Source organism: Sorex fumeus, unplaced genomic scaffold, assembly GCF_029834395.1.
Source record: "Sorex fumeus unplaced genomic scaffold, SorFum_2.1 ptg000034l, whole genome shotgun sequence".
In the NCBI taxonomy this organism is placed as follows: domain Eukaryota; kingdom Metazoa; phylum Chordata; class Mammalia; order Eulipotyphla; family Soricidae; genus Sorex; species Sorex fumeus.
Genome location: NW_026606091.1, coordinates 2,976,882 through 2,991,557, shown reverse-complemented (window position 1 = coordinate 2,991,557; position 14,676 = coordinate 2,976,882). Strand labels below are relative to the sequence as shown.

At 35.3% G+C, this 14,676-nt stretch overlaps 1 protein-coding gene across 5 annotated transcripts in view; it reads left to right on the top strand.

The window, feature by feature from the left end:
• MPDZ (multiple PDZ domain crumbs cell polarity complex component) overlaps positions 1-14,042 on the top strand; it is a 189,427-nt gene extending 175,385 nt beyond the window's left edge. For all 5 annotated transcript variants that reach the window (XM_056117064.1, XM_056117063.1, XM_056117062.1 and 2 more), the window contains 8 exons: positions 3,075-3,161; positions 3,995-4,082; positions 4,926-4,969; positions 5,960-6,082; positions 7,806-7,910; positions 8,644-8,753; positions 10,629-10,752; positions 12,642-14,042. In XM_056117064.1, coding sequence (XP_055973039.1) covers positions 3,075-3,161; positions 3,995-4,082; positions 4,926-4,969; positions 5,960-6,082; positions 7,806-7,910; positions 8,644-8,753; positions 10,629-10,752; positions 12,642-12,788 — 828 coding nt within the window. In that variant the 3' untranslated portion in view covers positions 12,789-14,042. The remainder of the gene's footprint in view (positions 1-3,074; positions 3,162-3,994; positions 4,083-4,925; positions 4,970-5,959; positions 6,083-7,805; positions 7,911-8,643; positions 8,754-10,628; positions 10,753-12,641) is intronic.
• Positions 14,043-14,676: the final 634 nt, after the last annotated feature.

The following is a 14,676-nucleotide window of genomic DNA, read 5'->3' as shown; positions in this document are numbered from 1 at the left end:
TGTAAATTTCATGACTTCATCTTTTCTAACAGCTACATAGTACTCCATTGTGTAGATGTACCAAAGTTTCTTTAACCAGTCATCTGTTCTCCGGCGCTCAGGTTTTTTCCAGATTCTGGCTATTGTAAAGAGTGCTGCAATGAACAAACAAGTGCAGATGTCACTTCGACTATACTTTTTTGCCTCTCTGGGATATATTCCCAGGAGTGGTATTGCTGGGTCAAATGGGAGCTTGATTTCTAATTTTTTGAGAATCATCCATACTATTTTCCAAAAGGGCTGAACCAGTCGGTATTCCCACCAGCAGTGAAGGAGGGTCCCTTTCTTGCCACATCCGCGCCAGCACCAGTTGCTTATTGTAACTCTACTTTCTGTGTAATTTCTTTCTTTGATCTTGCTCCTTTCACTATTGTATTTCTACCTATGAAATTCATCATTTTGATTAGGATATGTCTTAGAGTCTTTTTATTATAGTCTTTTTTAGCTGGTACCTTCATGCTTCTTGGATCAGGATGTCTGCATTCTTCAGCTCTGGGAATTTTTTAGCAATATTGTCTTTAACTGTAAATATCTCATTGGGGTTGCCTCCCTCTGGAACTCCAGTGATTCTTTTGTTATTTCTCTTGAATTAATCTCACAGTTCTCTGTTCTGGCCTTGAGTTATTTTCTCCATCTTTTGCTGTTCCCTGGAAGTTTTATGAATGTCATAGTCAACCTCACCAATTCTGTTTTCAGCTGTTGTTACTCTGCAGTTAAGGGCCATTAACAAAAAACCTATGGAGTATTTTATTTCATCTACTGAATTTTTAATTAATGCCATTTCTGTTTGTAATTTTCTTATTTCTGCTCTCATTTCCTCCTGTGTATTATTGGCTATCTGTTCCACTGTTTTTTCTTTTTTTCATATACTACAGTTCAATTATTGTTTAAAAATTAGTTTGACTATACACACACACACACACACACATATATATATATGCCTTAAATATTATATGGGCTGGAGCGATAGCACAGCAGTAGGGTGTTTGCCTTGTGCATAGCCAGCCCGGCCAAGCCAGGTTCAATTCCTCACCCCTCTCGGAGAGCCCAGCAAGCTACCGAGAGTATCTCACCCACGCGTCTGGCAAGCTACCTATAACGTATTCAATATGCCAAGCACAGTAACAAGTCTCAAAATGGAGACGTTACTGGGCCCGCTTGAGCAAAATTGATGAACAACGGGAGGACAGGACAGGACTGTAAATATTATATAAATTTTCTATTTTAGCTATTATGCTTTTTGTTTGCTTTGGTTTTATAATTCATTTAAATACCTTGCATAGGACCAGAGAGGTAGCTCAATGAAGTGGAGTGAATACTTTGCATGCAGGACGCCCAGGTTTGATTGCCATCCTAGCATACCATGGTTCACTGAGCACCACCAGGTGTGGTTCCAAAATAAATAAGAGTCCTTTCACAAATAATCTTCTACCCACAAAAGCATATGTGCATATGTTCATGGCAGTGTTAATTGTTATAAGAGAAAACCTAGGGCTGGAGAGGATCAGAGGTTAAGGCACTTGCCTTTAGTGTAGCTGATCTTGATTCAGTCCCCAGCACTGCTTGTGGTTCCCCTGAGTACTGCTAGAAGTTGTCCTTGAGTACTAAGCACATATCCGGGTGTAACCCCAAAATGAGAAACAGAGAGACAGAGAGAGAGAGAGACAGAGAGAGAAAGAGAAACAGAGAGTTTAACAGTTGACAGGGTATATACTTTGATATATATAGCAAAGATACGTGTCACATGTTTAAAATGATGTTCATAAAATTGTTATTAACATGGAAGAATATATAATAGCATATTTTAAGAGTATTATTACCACATAGAGATATAACTTTGAAAAACAAAATGTTATGATATTTTTGTTAACAAACATTTAGTTAATTATACGAGTTACAAAGTTCTTTTTCTAATTTTCAAGATTTTCTTTGATGAGCATAAATAGTCTTATAATAGAAAAATTAACTTAAAAAATTTTAATAGTAACAGTGCCCTTGAATTTTAAAATACACGTGCTGAAGGTAGATGAAAGCGTTTTGACTTTACATAATATATAATTACAGTATAGAACTTGTTGAATTCTGCAGTTACATAATCTGGAAATACAAATAGGTTCCTGAAATATTTGATAAAAAATATCCCTCAACAACAGCAAAAAAAAACAACTTAATGAATAATTATGTCAGGTTTTGACCTTTCAGAGTTTGCTCTGTGATTAACATATTCAAGAGTAAGACATCCCTTATTATCCCGTCAGAAATATATAATGGTACCAGTATCTAATATTTACCTTATGCTGAACATTGTCATAAACATTGTATGAATATTATTTTATCATAATGACTTTTGGTGGTCTCCATTTTAATATTGCCGAGCAAAAAATTTAACAACATTGATGTTTATGAGCTCACACAGTAACCACGTCAAAAGCAAGTATCTCAACCACCTCATTGTGCTTTATCCACAACAGAGTATATACACATTTCTTGCATGCCTATGGTTGTTTTTAAAGGGCCACAGAGAAGTTGTCTTTAATTCTTATTTTGTACTAAGAGCGGTGTGGTTTATGTAAATATGTGTTAACAGGTCTATTCATGTATGGTGTAGCAATAGAGTTTGCCCAATTATCTGAGTACCTCTGCCATTAAGGAGAAAATAAGCTGTAGTGGTGATTTTATTGTTTTTGTTTTTCAAACTTGAGTTACTTAGTTCATCTGAGTTTCCTAACTCAACACGTTTCATGAGAGAATTGCTTAATTCTTAATTTCCCTTTACCTTGGTGAAAACAGTCTTCAATATATACATCACAAGATAAGACACTTGGTGTTGCTGTTGTTACTTGTTGATATTTTTATCATCTCTAATGTTTCATAAAAGGCTCTTTGGAAGTGTTCTTGCATGTAGAATATTTTTTAAACAGATTTTTTTAAAAAACGGATATGGCTTTGAAAATTCAATTCTGAGAAGTAGAGTAAATTCCTAGAAATATGTTTATAACACTCTCTTTAAACCATTCTAAAAATTGCTGTCCTAGTGTTCCCTCGGCACTGTAACTTTGGAAGTTGGAAGAATCAAAGCTGGTCCATTCCACTCAGAGAGAAGGCCTTCTCAAAGCAGCCAGGTGGGTAGCGGAGGAATTTCTCTGGGTGATATAGTCCCTGAGCCAAAAGGGAATTCAGTGACATTTCAATTATGGGTCTGTCAGAGGTTGTGTATATGGGCCTGGCAGGGAACTGAAGCATAGACTCAGAGGTAGGGAAAACAGTTAAATAGGATATTAACATAAGGAATTTATAAATCATTGTTAGGAATTATTTCAGACATGCTTTTCTTCCATCCTTTTTTATAATCTCAAAAGTCAATATATTTAAAACCTACTAAAACAACATTGATTTTATAACTAATATTTATCAACCAGCATTCAGCTGAAAAAAATATCCCTTGAGGATGAACTGGAAATACTCACCACCTTGAGTAAAAGTCTGATTGATATATTTTTAGGTTCCTGATGAGATCCTATTCCCTGTCTTCTGGTGCTCATTTTCATCAGCTTTCTTCATGACCCTTATTGAACCCTTGGTGACTTTCATAAGTTTCTCATTTAGGAGTCCTAATTCTACAGCTTCTAAGTCTCAGTTAAAATTTAGAGAGAATAACTTAGTGAGATATGAAAAGCCACTAAAATTTTAGATAGTCTAGAATCAGTTTCATCATTCCCTTCATTTTAACTTTCATAAATCATTAGGCAATTTCCTTCAAAAGAAAATTGGTAAATGCTGATTAAATTGTCCTTCAAATTATCAAATGCCACTGTTCTATAACAGATATTTCTTTTTTGCATCATTAAAAGAAATAAAATATGACATGATTCAATTATGATGTAATTTAACTTCTAAAAATAAAAGGTTATTATTTCTTCCAAAATTTTGTGAAATGATTGTAATGTATTTGTAGATGAGTGAAGGCAGCCTGTCATCATTCACTTTTCCACTCTCTGGATCCAGTACATCTGAGTCACTGGAAAGTAGCTCGAAGAATGCATGTAAGATCGGTTTGATATATTAAGCATGATTTACTAGCTTGACTTTTGTCATCAACACTGATTTTCACTTGTTTAAATTTACCTATAAGCTGTTTTTTCACCAAATCATCACATATCCCACTGTATGGGAAAATTCGGTAGGCAAAAATTTTAAATAAAATGAGTTTGTGCTTATAGCAGCCTTTCCCATTTTATTTTTATTTTCTTTCTCTGTTTAATGTAACACCAATAAATCAGAAAATGCCATTAAGTGAAGCCTTCTTTTTCCATGAACATTGCAGAAATTTTGATTGAGAAAATTAATATGATCCTCCTGTGTTTTAATTACATAAAATCAAGATGCAGAGTGCTTTTTGGCTTGGAGCATTGGTTGAAAGTTGTTCAAATTGAAGAAACTAACCATATGGCAGACTCTGTTTGCAATGTGACTAATATTCTAGAAATTTAGGCACGTAAGTCCATGGATTCTTTTTAATGCATCCATGACTTTATTCCTTTCAGCTGTGCACATGTGTCTTTCTCTCCAAAGCACATTCTGTTCTTGACTCATTCAAAGTAGATTATGTAGTTATATAATCAATGTTTGTAATAAGAAAAAAGAAATGGGATGTGGTGTGCATTTTTCCAACTAGAGCAGTAATAAGTTCCTTTGAAAGAAAGATTCAATCTCATGCACTACTAACTTGAGCATCTCTCTTTAAAAATGAAACAAGAGAACAAAACTAAGAAAGGAAGAAAACAGGGTATCATATTTAATCCCATACTCTTAGGGCACTGGCTAAAATTTAAGTGAACATAAAAACTCTTTAATAACTTTATTTTTAATCTTTTTCACCTTTACAGTGGCATCTGAAATACAGGGATTAAGAACAGTTGAAATAAAAAAGGTAACTGAAGCAAGAGAAGATGATAAAAACTTTGTTAACATAAGATATATCCACATACGTATTTTCCTATTGTTTAGCTATTTCATAGTATCATCGTAAAAACATTTAATATATACAGGAAAAATAGCACAGTGCAGTCCTTGTTGAAATTGCTGTCATGGTCCTTGTTTAAAAAATTGTGAGGCTGGATCGATGCCTCATAGGAAGGCCAAGTTTGATACCTGGCACCTCATGGTTCCCTAAGAAGCCCTAGGATTCACCCAAGAGCACTGAACCAGGAATAAATCCCAAACACCACTGGGTGTGGTCCCAAAACAAAGACAACAATAACAAATGTTATTTGCATATTCTGAGTTGTCAAAAATGGCATCAGTGTAACCCTATTCAGAATAATACCTGATGTCTCACTTACAATGATAGGAAGACTTTGCCTTCAACAGATAGCTCCTATTTTCCTGGAAGAGATTCCTCCAACAGCTTGCTCTTTATAGGAGAGGAAATAAAAGCAACTGTAGTTTAATAGGCTTTTTGCTACGTCCTGAATTCCCCTGTAGACATTTCATGCTATCACCCTGCATTTTAATATTCACCACAGTCCTTTGTGAGAGGACTTTATATTTATCAGTGAAGATCTAGTGATTGAGAGGCATGCTTTAATTCTAGGTTTCTGGGATTTTAAAAATGGGTTTCTGGCTTTGCACCCAGATCTGATTCCAAAATGTGTGCCCTTTCCACTTAATGAGTTTACCTGCTTCTCATTAGTCATACAACATGAATTTCATTTAGTGTATTTTACTTCCTGAACAGATGCTTATTTTTTCTCTCATGTTAAAGATATGTGTCAAAATAATGCAGTTTTCTGGAGCCTCATTTTTCCACCACCATACCTATAAAGATTACCAGAGTTATTCATGGAATCTCATGCCAAAGAAAACAAATACCAATTGAAAATATCAGTTTGACTAAAATATTCAATATCTTTCATGGCAGGGGTCCACAGATTCGCTGGGAATCAGCATTGCTGGAGGAGTGGGAAGCCCACTTGGTGATGTTCCTATATTTATTGCAATGATGCACCCCAATGGTGTTGCAGCTCAAACACAGAAACTCAGAGTAAGTTTTGCTAATATCCTGGTAACCCTAGCAACCCTGCATATCCAGCAGAAGTTTTACATGCCATTGAATCCAACCACCTGGTTTTCTTAATAATGTCTGCTTGTGCCTAAGTCAGAAAATTCAGTCACAACATTGATTTGCTATGAGTGTAAGATGAAGAAAATGTAGAAGGAAATTTGCTGTTGTATGAAAAATTGCAACTGAGTGAATGGCAAGATTTGCATTGGTTCCTTACTTTAATTTTTTATGACCTTTGAAATTCAGTGATTGCAGTTAAAATTGTTTTTATACAGTAGTATGAAGTGACATGTTTCCCTTGCATGTTTCATTGTGTAGGCATCAATTTAGCACTTCAGCACAGTAGAACTGTCCTCCCGTTGTTCATCTATTTGCTTGAGCGGGTACCAGTAACGTCTCCTTTGTGAGACTTGTTGCTACTGTTTTCGACATATCAATTACACCACGGGTAGCTTGCTGGGCTCTGCCGTGCGGGCAGGATACTCTCTGTAGCTTACCGGGCTCTCTGAGAGGGGTGGAGGAATCGAACCCCGGGTTGGCTGCATGCAAGGCATGAAGCGATAGCATAGCAGGTAGGACATTTACCTTGCACATGGCTTACCCAGGTTTGAGTCCCCCTCTCGGAGAGCCCAGCAAGCTACCGAGAGTATCTTACCTGCACAGCAAAGCCTGGCAAGCTCCCTGTGATGTATTTGATATGTCAAAAAGAGTAACAGGTCTCACAGTTTGTTGTGAGATGTTACTTGTGCCCGTTCAAGCAAATCGATGATGAACAACAGGAGGACAGTGCTACAGAGATCAGTTTACCTTCATTAAATTAAAGGCTCATTTGATTATCAATTTCTGCAAAAATTAATATAAATATGATTTTCAATGTTATCAAACTGTACAAAACTTACTTGAAAGTTGAGGAAATAGCCAAATATAGAATACCGTAATGGAATTTATGCTATCTAGTACTGATATCCTGTGAATATTCCAGGAGGTCTCTGTAAAGGAAAATCTGCATGACCTCATGAATTGAAAGGAGTCATAAAACAGAACCACCTCTTAGTTAAATGGTCTCTCAGTTAATAGATGTCAGGAATATTTTAATTCCCACTGATATCTAAGTATTGACTAGCACTTAAAAATTAATTGTTTCATATAACACAAGGGTCAGACTTTCTTTTCTGTGAAGGACCAAATATTGAATATTTTAGACTTTGTGGGACATATGGGTCTCTGTTGTAACTAGTCTGCTCTGCCCTGTGGAAGCAGCCAAATAAGCATGGCTGTCTTCCAAGGAAACTCTATTAACCAAAACAAGCAGTGGGCCAGACTTGGCCTTGCCAACCCTTGTATTAGAGTCAATTCTAATGTGTATAATAAAAAGTTCCAGAGAAATTTTGGTTTCCAAATGATATTAGAAATTTTATTCTTTTAATAGGAAGCAGTTTCTTATCCAGGAGAATAGAAGAAGAGCTTGACTCCCTGCTTGCTACTTCCTTGCTTTCCCTACAGGTACTAGAAAGCCACTGCAGAGACATCAATTATCACTTCTTTTATGTGGTTACTAGTTTGGGGTGTTAGTGGTTTCATTGGTTATATTACAGTTCCTGATAGCAGTGTATGTGTGGTATGGAAAGTGGAGAAGAAAATGATGATACGATCTGTGTCCCACTCTTCTTGGTCACTGACTGTTACTTTGTCTGCCTTGAAGGTTGGAGATAGAATTGTCACTATCTGTGGCACATCCACTGAGGGAATGACTCACACTCAAGCAGTTAACTTGCTGAAAAGTGCCTCTGGCACCATTGAAATGCAGGTAAGATTTTTTTCCAAAGCACTATTCAGAATAAGGGAAACTTAAAGACATACTTGTTGATATTGTAGTTATAAACATGATTAAATCTCCTGTTATTATTTTATTATTTCCCTTTATTCCAAATAACTATGTTTGAGAGTCCCAAGAAAGCTCATAAGAAAGATTTTTCTGTCATATTTTGTCCTGATGTATTTGTTATTTTGTACTTTAAGAGGAAAACACAGGGTCCAGAGTGATCATACCAAGGGTGGTGCACTTGCCTTGCAAACACTGACCCTGGTTTGACCGCCAGTAACCCAAATGGTAAACCAAGCACCACCATTCATGATCCCTGAACGCAGAGCCAAGAGTGAGCCCTGAGCACTGTGGGTGTGGGCCAAAGAAACAAAAGAAAAGATTAAAAAGCAGGAATAAAAACAAGTTTTCAATAGCAACTGATTAATCACTAGTAATTTGTAGTGTGATTACCTTATATGCTAAATATATTTTAAAAAATAACACTTGAATATTGAAGCATTTGAAAAACATTAAAGTAAATCTGTGGAATTGAGAAGGAAGAATACTTTTTCTGTTAGTCTCTGGACCTTGTGGAATATTTTTCTGTGAATTATGTTAACAGAAATTACTAAGTTTGATAATAAAATAGCTTGCTTACATGCTGTTCGTAAATAATTATTAAAGTCTCTCTAACCACATGATCATGTGTTTTCTTTTGTATTTTTCTTATATACAGGTAGTTGCTGGGGGAGACGTGAGTGTGGTCACAGGTCAGCAGGAGCCTGTCAGTTCTAGTCTTTCTTTCACGGGGCTGACATCAAGCAGTATATTTCAGGATGATTTAGGGTAAATTAATACGTTTTTTAGCTTTTTACATCCCTGCCACTCACGTGAATGTGAATTTACAAATAAAGTATATCAAGCTAGTGCTTGTTTGAGGGGCCACAACTAGCAATGCTCAGACCTTACTTCTGGTTCTTCACTCAGAAAGTGCTCCTGGCAGGGTGCAGGGTATTAAACCTGGGTTAGCCCTGTGGATGGGTAGTTCCAGACCCACTGTACTATCTCTCTGGCCCCTAAAACCTAGTGCTCTAAACTGCTAAAAGATTTTAGTATTACTCCGTGGCTTGGATGCCAGCCACACATGCTGGGGGAAAAGGCAGCTCAGATAGAGAAGGGAGCGCCAAATAAAAGGGTGTTGGGAGGATCCTCCCAGGATGGGAGAGGCATGCTGAAAGTAGACTATAGACCAAACATGATTGCCACTCAGTGCCTCTTTTGCAAACCACCACACCCAAAAGGAGAGAGAGAACAAAAGGGAATGTCCTGCCACAGAGGCAGTGGGGGATGGCGGAGATGGGGGGGTGGGAGGGATACTGGGATCTGTGGTGGTGGAGAATGGGCACTGGTGGAAGGATGGTTACTCGATCATTGTATAACTGAAACCCAAGTACAAAAATTTATAAATCTACAACTGTACTTCATGGTGTTTCACTAATAAGAATTTCAAAAATAAAAAAAAATTTTAAAAAAAGATTGTAGTGTGGGTTTGGTTTATTTCATGTAAAAAGACTGATTGACATGCATACCCTGCCTTTTATACTTTCTTAAGGTATACCTGTCTTAAGGTACCTGTCTTAAGGTAGCTGGGGTTTTTGTTTTGTTGGGTTTTGTTGGATTATTATTTTTTTTTGTTGGGGGGCAAGTGGTTGTTTGTTTGCTTGGTTGTTTTGTGATGACAGTTTAGTTATGATGCAACTGACCTGTGTGGCAAGGTGCTAGTACGATCTGACCTTTGAAAAATTCAGCATTGCCTAGACTGTATCAGTTTGATATGAGAAAAACCAAGTTATTTAACTTTCGTTGTATAAAAACATGGAAAATAAGAAGGGGAGAAGAAAGGTAGTATCTGTTTAAAGTTTAAAATAGTTTGATATGTCGTTTCACATTGCTTATATTTCATATTAAAATTTTTCTTTTTAAATTTGGATACACTGATGTTTCTGATTTATTTCATGGTTGTTCTGACTTTCATCCTCTTAAGATTTGTATCTATTTTTTTTCTCCCTGGGAGGAAACCCAGGGCCTCACACTTGCAAGTTGAGTGTTCTCTTATAGCCAGCTCTAGTCCTGTTCTTCTCACTTTATTTATATATATATATATATATATATATATATATATATATGTTTTTAATTTTGGGCCACATTTACTGGTGCTCATGAGCTACTTCCAGTTTTGTTTTGTTCTGTTTTGTTTTGTTTGCCATGGAGCCAATTCTGTAGTGTTCAGAGGCCCTTACAGTGCTGGGCATTGAATCCAGGACTCTAGCATGTAACTCCCATTGAACTCTCTCTCCTGCCCGGTCATCTCATTTTAAACTGAAAAAAAAAATGAATTTTTATTGCCATTAATATGTTAGTTTAAGGAAAATGAGTTTTAGAATTAAGGTTTTAAGTAGGATCCTATTAGGTCATATAAATTTAAAATAGTGTCTACAGCATGCACTGACAATTTAAGCATCCCAAAATACCCATAATTTCCTCTCTGTCAGTAACACGGAGAATTGAACTGTAGATTTTAGATCATCAGTACTTTATAAATTAATAGAGGCATACACACACACACACACACACACACACACACACACACACAGACACTCATGTTTTTGTGTTAGAGGGTTTTTTCTCTAAAATCTCTCTTTTTCCTTTCCTTCACTCCAGACCTCCTCAGTGTAAGTCTATTACATTAGACCGAGGACCAGAAGGCTTAGGCTTCAGTATAGTTGGAGGATATGGCAGCCCTCATGGAGATTTACCCATTTATGTGAAAACAGTGTTTGCAAAGGTAAGCTTGCAAATTTCAACTACTCTCCTCCCTGCTAAACATCCGTTAATAATGGTCAGCAGCAGGTTTATTAGTTTATGGCCTGAGGTGATACCAAATGGTCAACAATTTTTCATTTTCTATGGAATTACAAATGGAAGGGTCATTAAATATTTTTGCCCAGTGTGAGGCTTAGTTGTATTTGAAGGAAAATAGGCTCAAATTGAAATTCTCTGGATACTCTTGATAATACGTGTATGTATGTGTATATGTATACTATACATATATATTTATATATGTATCAATATTAATGAACTTTAGAGAGTAAGACCTATTTTTTTCCTTTGAAAAAATATTGCATATGATAGAATGTCTTTTGAAAATTGGATATTTTCAATGTGCTTGCTATAGGGCCCTATAATTTCTTTAATTTTTTTCTTGCTGTGAAGTATTAAATGAACACAAAAAGGTAGTAAAAATACTTGCGCATGTTAATTATAATATTTTGAAAGTTTAATTTTACTTAAATGAAATAGAAAAATTCACCACTGAAACATGAAGAATATCCAGCAGCACTATTACCTACAATAAAGGATAATCTTGAAATAAAGGGATTCCAGTTAAAAAAATTGTATGTACTTATAATCATATAATAACATGTTCTATCTTAAGAATGTTTAGCATAATAAAGTTATTGCAACATTGGTGTAACCGTTAAAAAATGTAAACCCATATAATTATTGTTAATCCATTGTAGGTACAAAATTAGACATAATTTCCTACAGATAAAAATCCAGAATCTCAAAATTTTACAATGTAGAGGAACAGTACTTAAATAAAATCTTTTAAAAGATTTGATACAGGAGTTTATGATTAGGTTTGTGCCCTTTTAAATTACCCAGCTGTGGAAGTTTCTATTATTTCAAAAATAATGATTATTTTTGGACAGTTTAAAATGCTGTATTGAGCTATAGGTTTAATTTATGAGATTTCTTTAAGCCATTGGTACGTCCAAAAATATAAACAGCATTTGCAGTAACTAGAAGAGTCATGCAGTCCTTTTTCACAGCCTAGAAACAATTTATTTAAGGCAAGCTAGTTAGAACATATTTTAAGGATGCCATCATTATGGATTCCTCATTAACTTTCTCATATTTTTAATCTCATGTTTTAATTGCATAATTGGCTATTCTAAACATGACTTAATATAGGGTCCTTTTTCAGACACCAGTGCCGTGTCTGTTTAATCTTCATCTCTTAGAACCCATCAGGAATCAGAGACTTCCATGTACCATCTACCTTTGGGAAATAAAGCACCCAGCATCTTGAGTAGCCATTTTACATCTACAGAATGAATTAGAATTACCACCAGCAGAATTTGTGCCTTTTTCTTATCCTTGTCGATGTATACATGAACTTTTAAGCTTCTTCAAATCTCTTAGTTTCAAGTTCTCATGCCCTTGTCATGAAAAACTGCTTTTGTTCCTACCTAATCCTTTGTCTTTTTTCCCCCTGTATATATTTCTTACTCAATTAAAAAATAAACAAACAAACAAACAAAAAAACCTTGGATGCTCTGAAGTCATTTCTACTAGGCAAATTCCCAAATATTCTTTATTAATTTGAATTTCCACCAACTGCTGTGCTGAACAGTCAAAAAACCATCCAGCTAATCTATTGACTCCTAAAGCCTGTCTCAAATTGGAATAGCAATGCTAAAACCATTTAGGAGAAAGGCCTCCTTTGTGTATGTTCATCATTGCTTAATGGCTGTGGAGTACCCGTGGAGCATTGAGAGCAATGTGTGTGTACATGCAGAGCAATTTACATTCTTGTTTAGTTCTTTTTTCTGTTGTGTAGCTGCAAGGCAGCATTTTTTGAGAAGTAACAAGCCTACTTTATAATTGCAGGGAGCAGCTTCTGAAGATGGGCGCCTCAAAAGGGGTGATCAGATCATTGCTGTCAATGGGCAGAGTCTAGAAGGGGTGACCCATGAAGAAGCTGTTGCCATCCTTAAGCGGACAAAAGGCACTGTCACTCTGATGGTTCTCTCCTGATTTTGTTGCCACAATTGAGCCAGCTCAACGCAAATCCCAGTGGAAAGACAATGTGACTGTTTTTGTGGATGGCTTTTCCCATGCTGCCTCTGTGGAGCTTTTCAGACCTAAAGAGGGAGGGGGAAAATCCCTTAATTTTGTTTGTTTTTATCATCGAGAAATTATTTTACTGACAATTTCGCCGTGTTTTCTTTTTTCTTGCTTTTCGATTAACTTAAAGAGGACTATTTGCATTAGTATATCCAGTCTTTCTTTATAAAGAAATTTGATATTTCGTAGTTACCAAGGCCAAAGCTATGTACTTAGCTTAACTGCATAGTAGAGAGAGGAAAATAATTCCAAACAACCAAAGATAAATGGTTTTCTGAAATAAAAACCATTTATGAGATATGAGGATATAAAATAAAGAAGAAAATTTTGATTTGTATAGTAATGTGTCAGTTTTATCAATTGAACACCTCTCTCCAGTTTTAACTAAAAAAAAGAAAAATGTTTTCTATTAGATCTTAAAATCTACATAGTATTTAAAGATTTTAGATACTATAAGAAACATGCCTTTAATATACACATGTATTTTACTCCTAAAATGTATTCCTAAGATTGAGTAAATGGAAAATATATGAAACTATGTCTTACATTGTCAAGGTAGCTTTTAATGAATTTGTTTCATTTTGTTTCATTTCTTTCCCTTGTTTTCCTTTGGACCGGTGGTACAATAATTTCATGTTTTAATAAGTGATGATGTATTAACTGTGCTTTCTCTAAAAAGCAACTGTGTTTACCTAGAGGAACACAGAAGATTCTCAGAATCTTGAGAGCCGGTTGTAACTGATGCAGTACTAAAAATGTGGTAGTGTGCTGTGCAACTGGTTTTCAATTAGTATTAATCTTAATGACAGGGGAAAAAACAATGTGTTAGTAATTATTTTGGTTGTGTGCCATTAGTAAATTGATAGAAAATTAAGGGGATTAACATAACTTTGTTTCATTGCCTTATATTAACATCTTATAATACAATAGTTTAAGACTAGGGGAAACAGATGGAGCTGTTTATTGAGACAACTGGTGAGGAATTATCATGTGTTCATTCCCATTTTAGAGCGTGAAACTCCTACATTAGAATATATAAAGTCACTTTAAATATTATCTATATTTGTAACAGAAGTAGTGTACAGATATTTTATTACAGCACTTTTGTGTAAATGCAGAATTGAAGTGAATAAATAAGACGTTTCATGGTGCACAAATAAAAGAGCAGGCATATTTTTTTGTTCTTTTTACTGGGGAAAAGCTTTTTTATATTGTTCAAGATTCACAATTTATGATGGGTTTTTATCATGTGTAACTGAGCATATGGTGCCCATGGTTACAATTAGAGAAACTTTGGACAACACAATTATGAAAATCTCTATATTTTAAGGCCAAAATTTTTACTAATTCTAATGATGTGTAGAAACCTTGTGGAGCACAGGAAAATACACACATTGAGAAAGGAAAGTGTCATGTTTGTGTGTATTTTTCTGACGTCATTAATGAAATATTACAAATTCTTAGGGTAGCCAAGATCTAAAGTATGTTTTCTTCAGATATAAAAGTCAGTAATGAAAAAATAAAGTCAATGAAAATGTTATATGAAGACTAAAAATCTTACTTTGACATTGATCATAGAGTTGGGGAACCTTATACTATAGTTGTACTCTAATTTGCTAATAAAAATATCAATTCCCTCTGATGTTCACCAGTGAAAACATAGGCTATTCTATTTCAGAATTTGTGTCTAGATATATGTCAATTGGACAAAGTACACATTGCTGCAATTCAGGAGGTATTATCCCAAATAATACTTATAAACTGAGGTACTGAGTATAAGAAAATTTATTGTTGTATC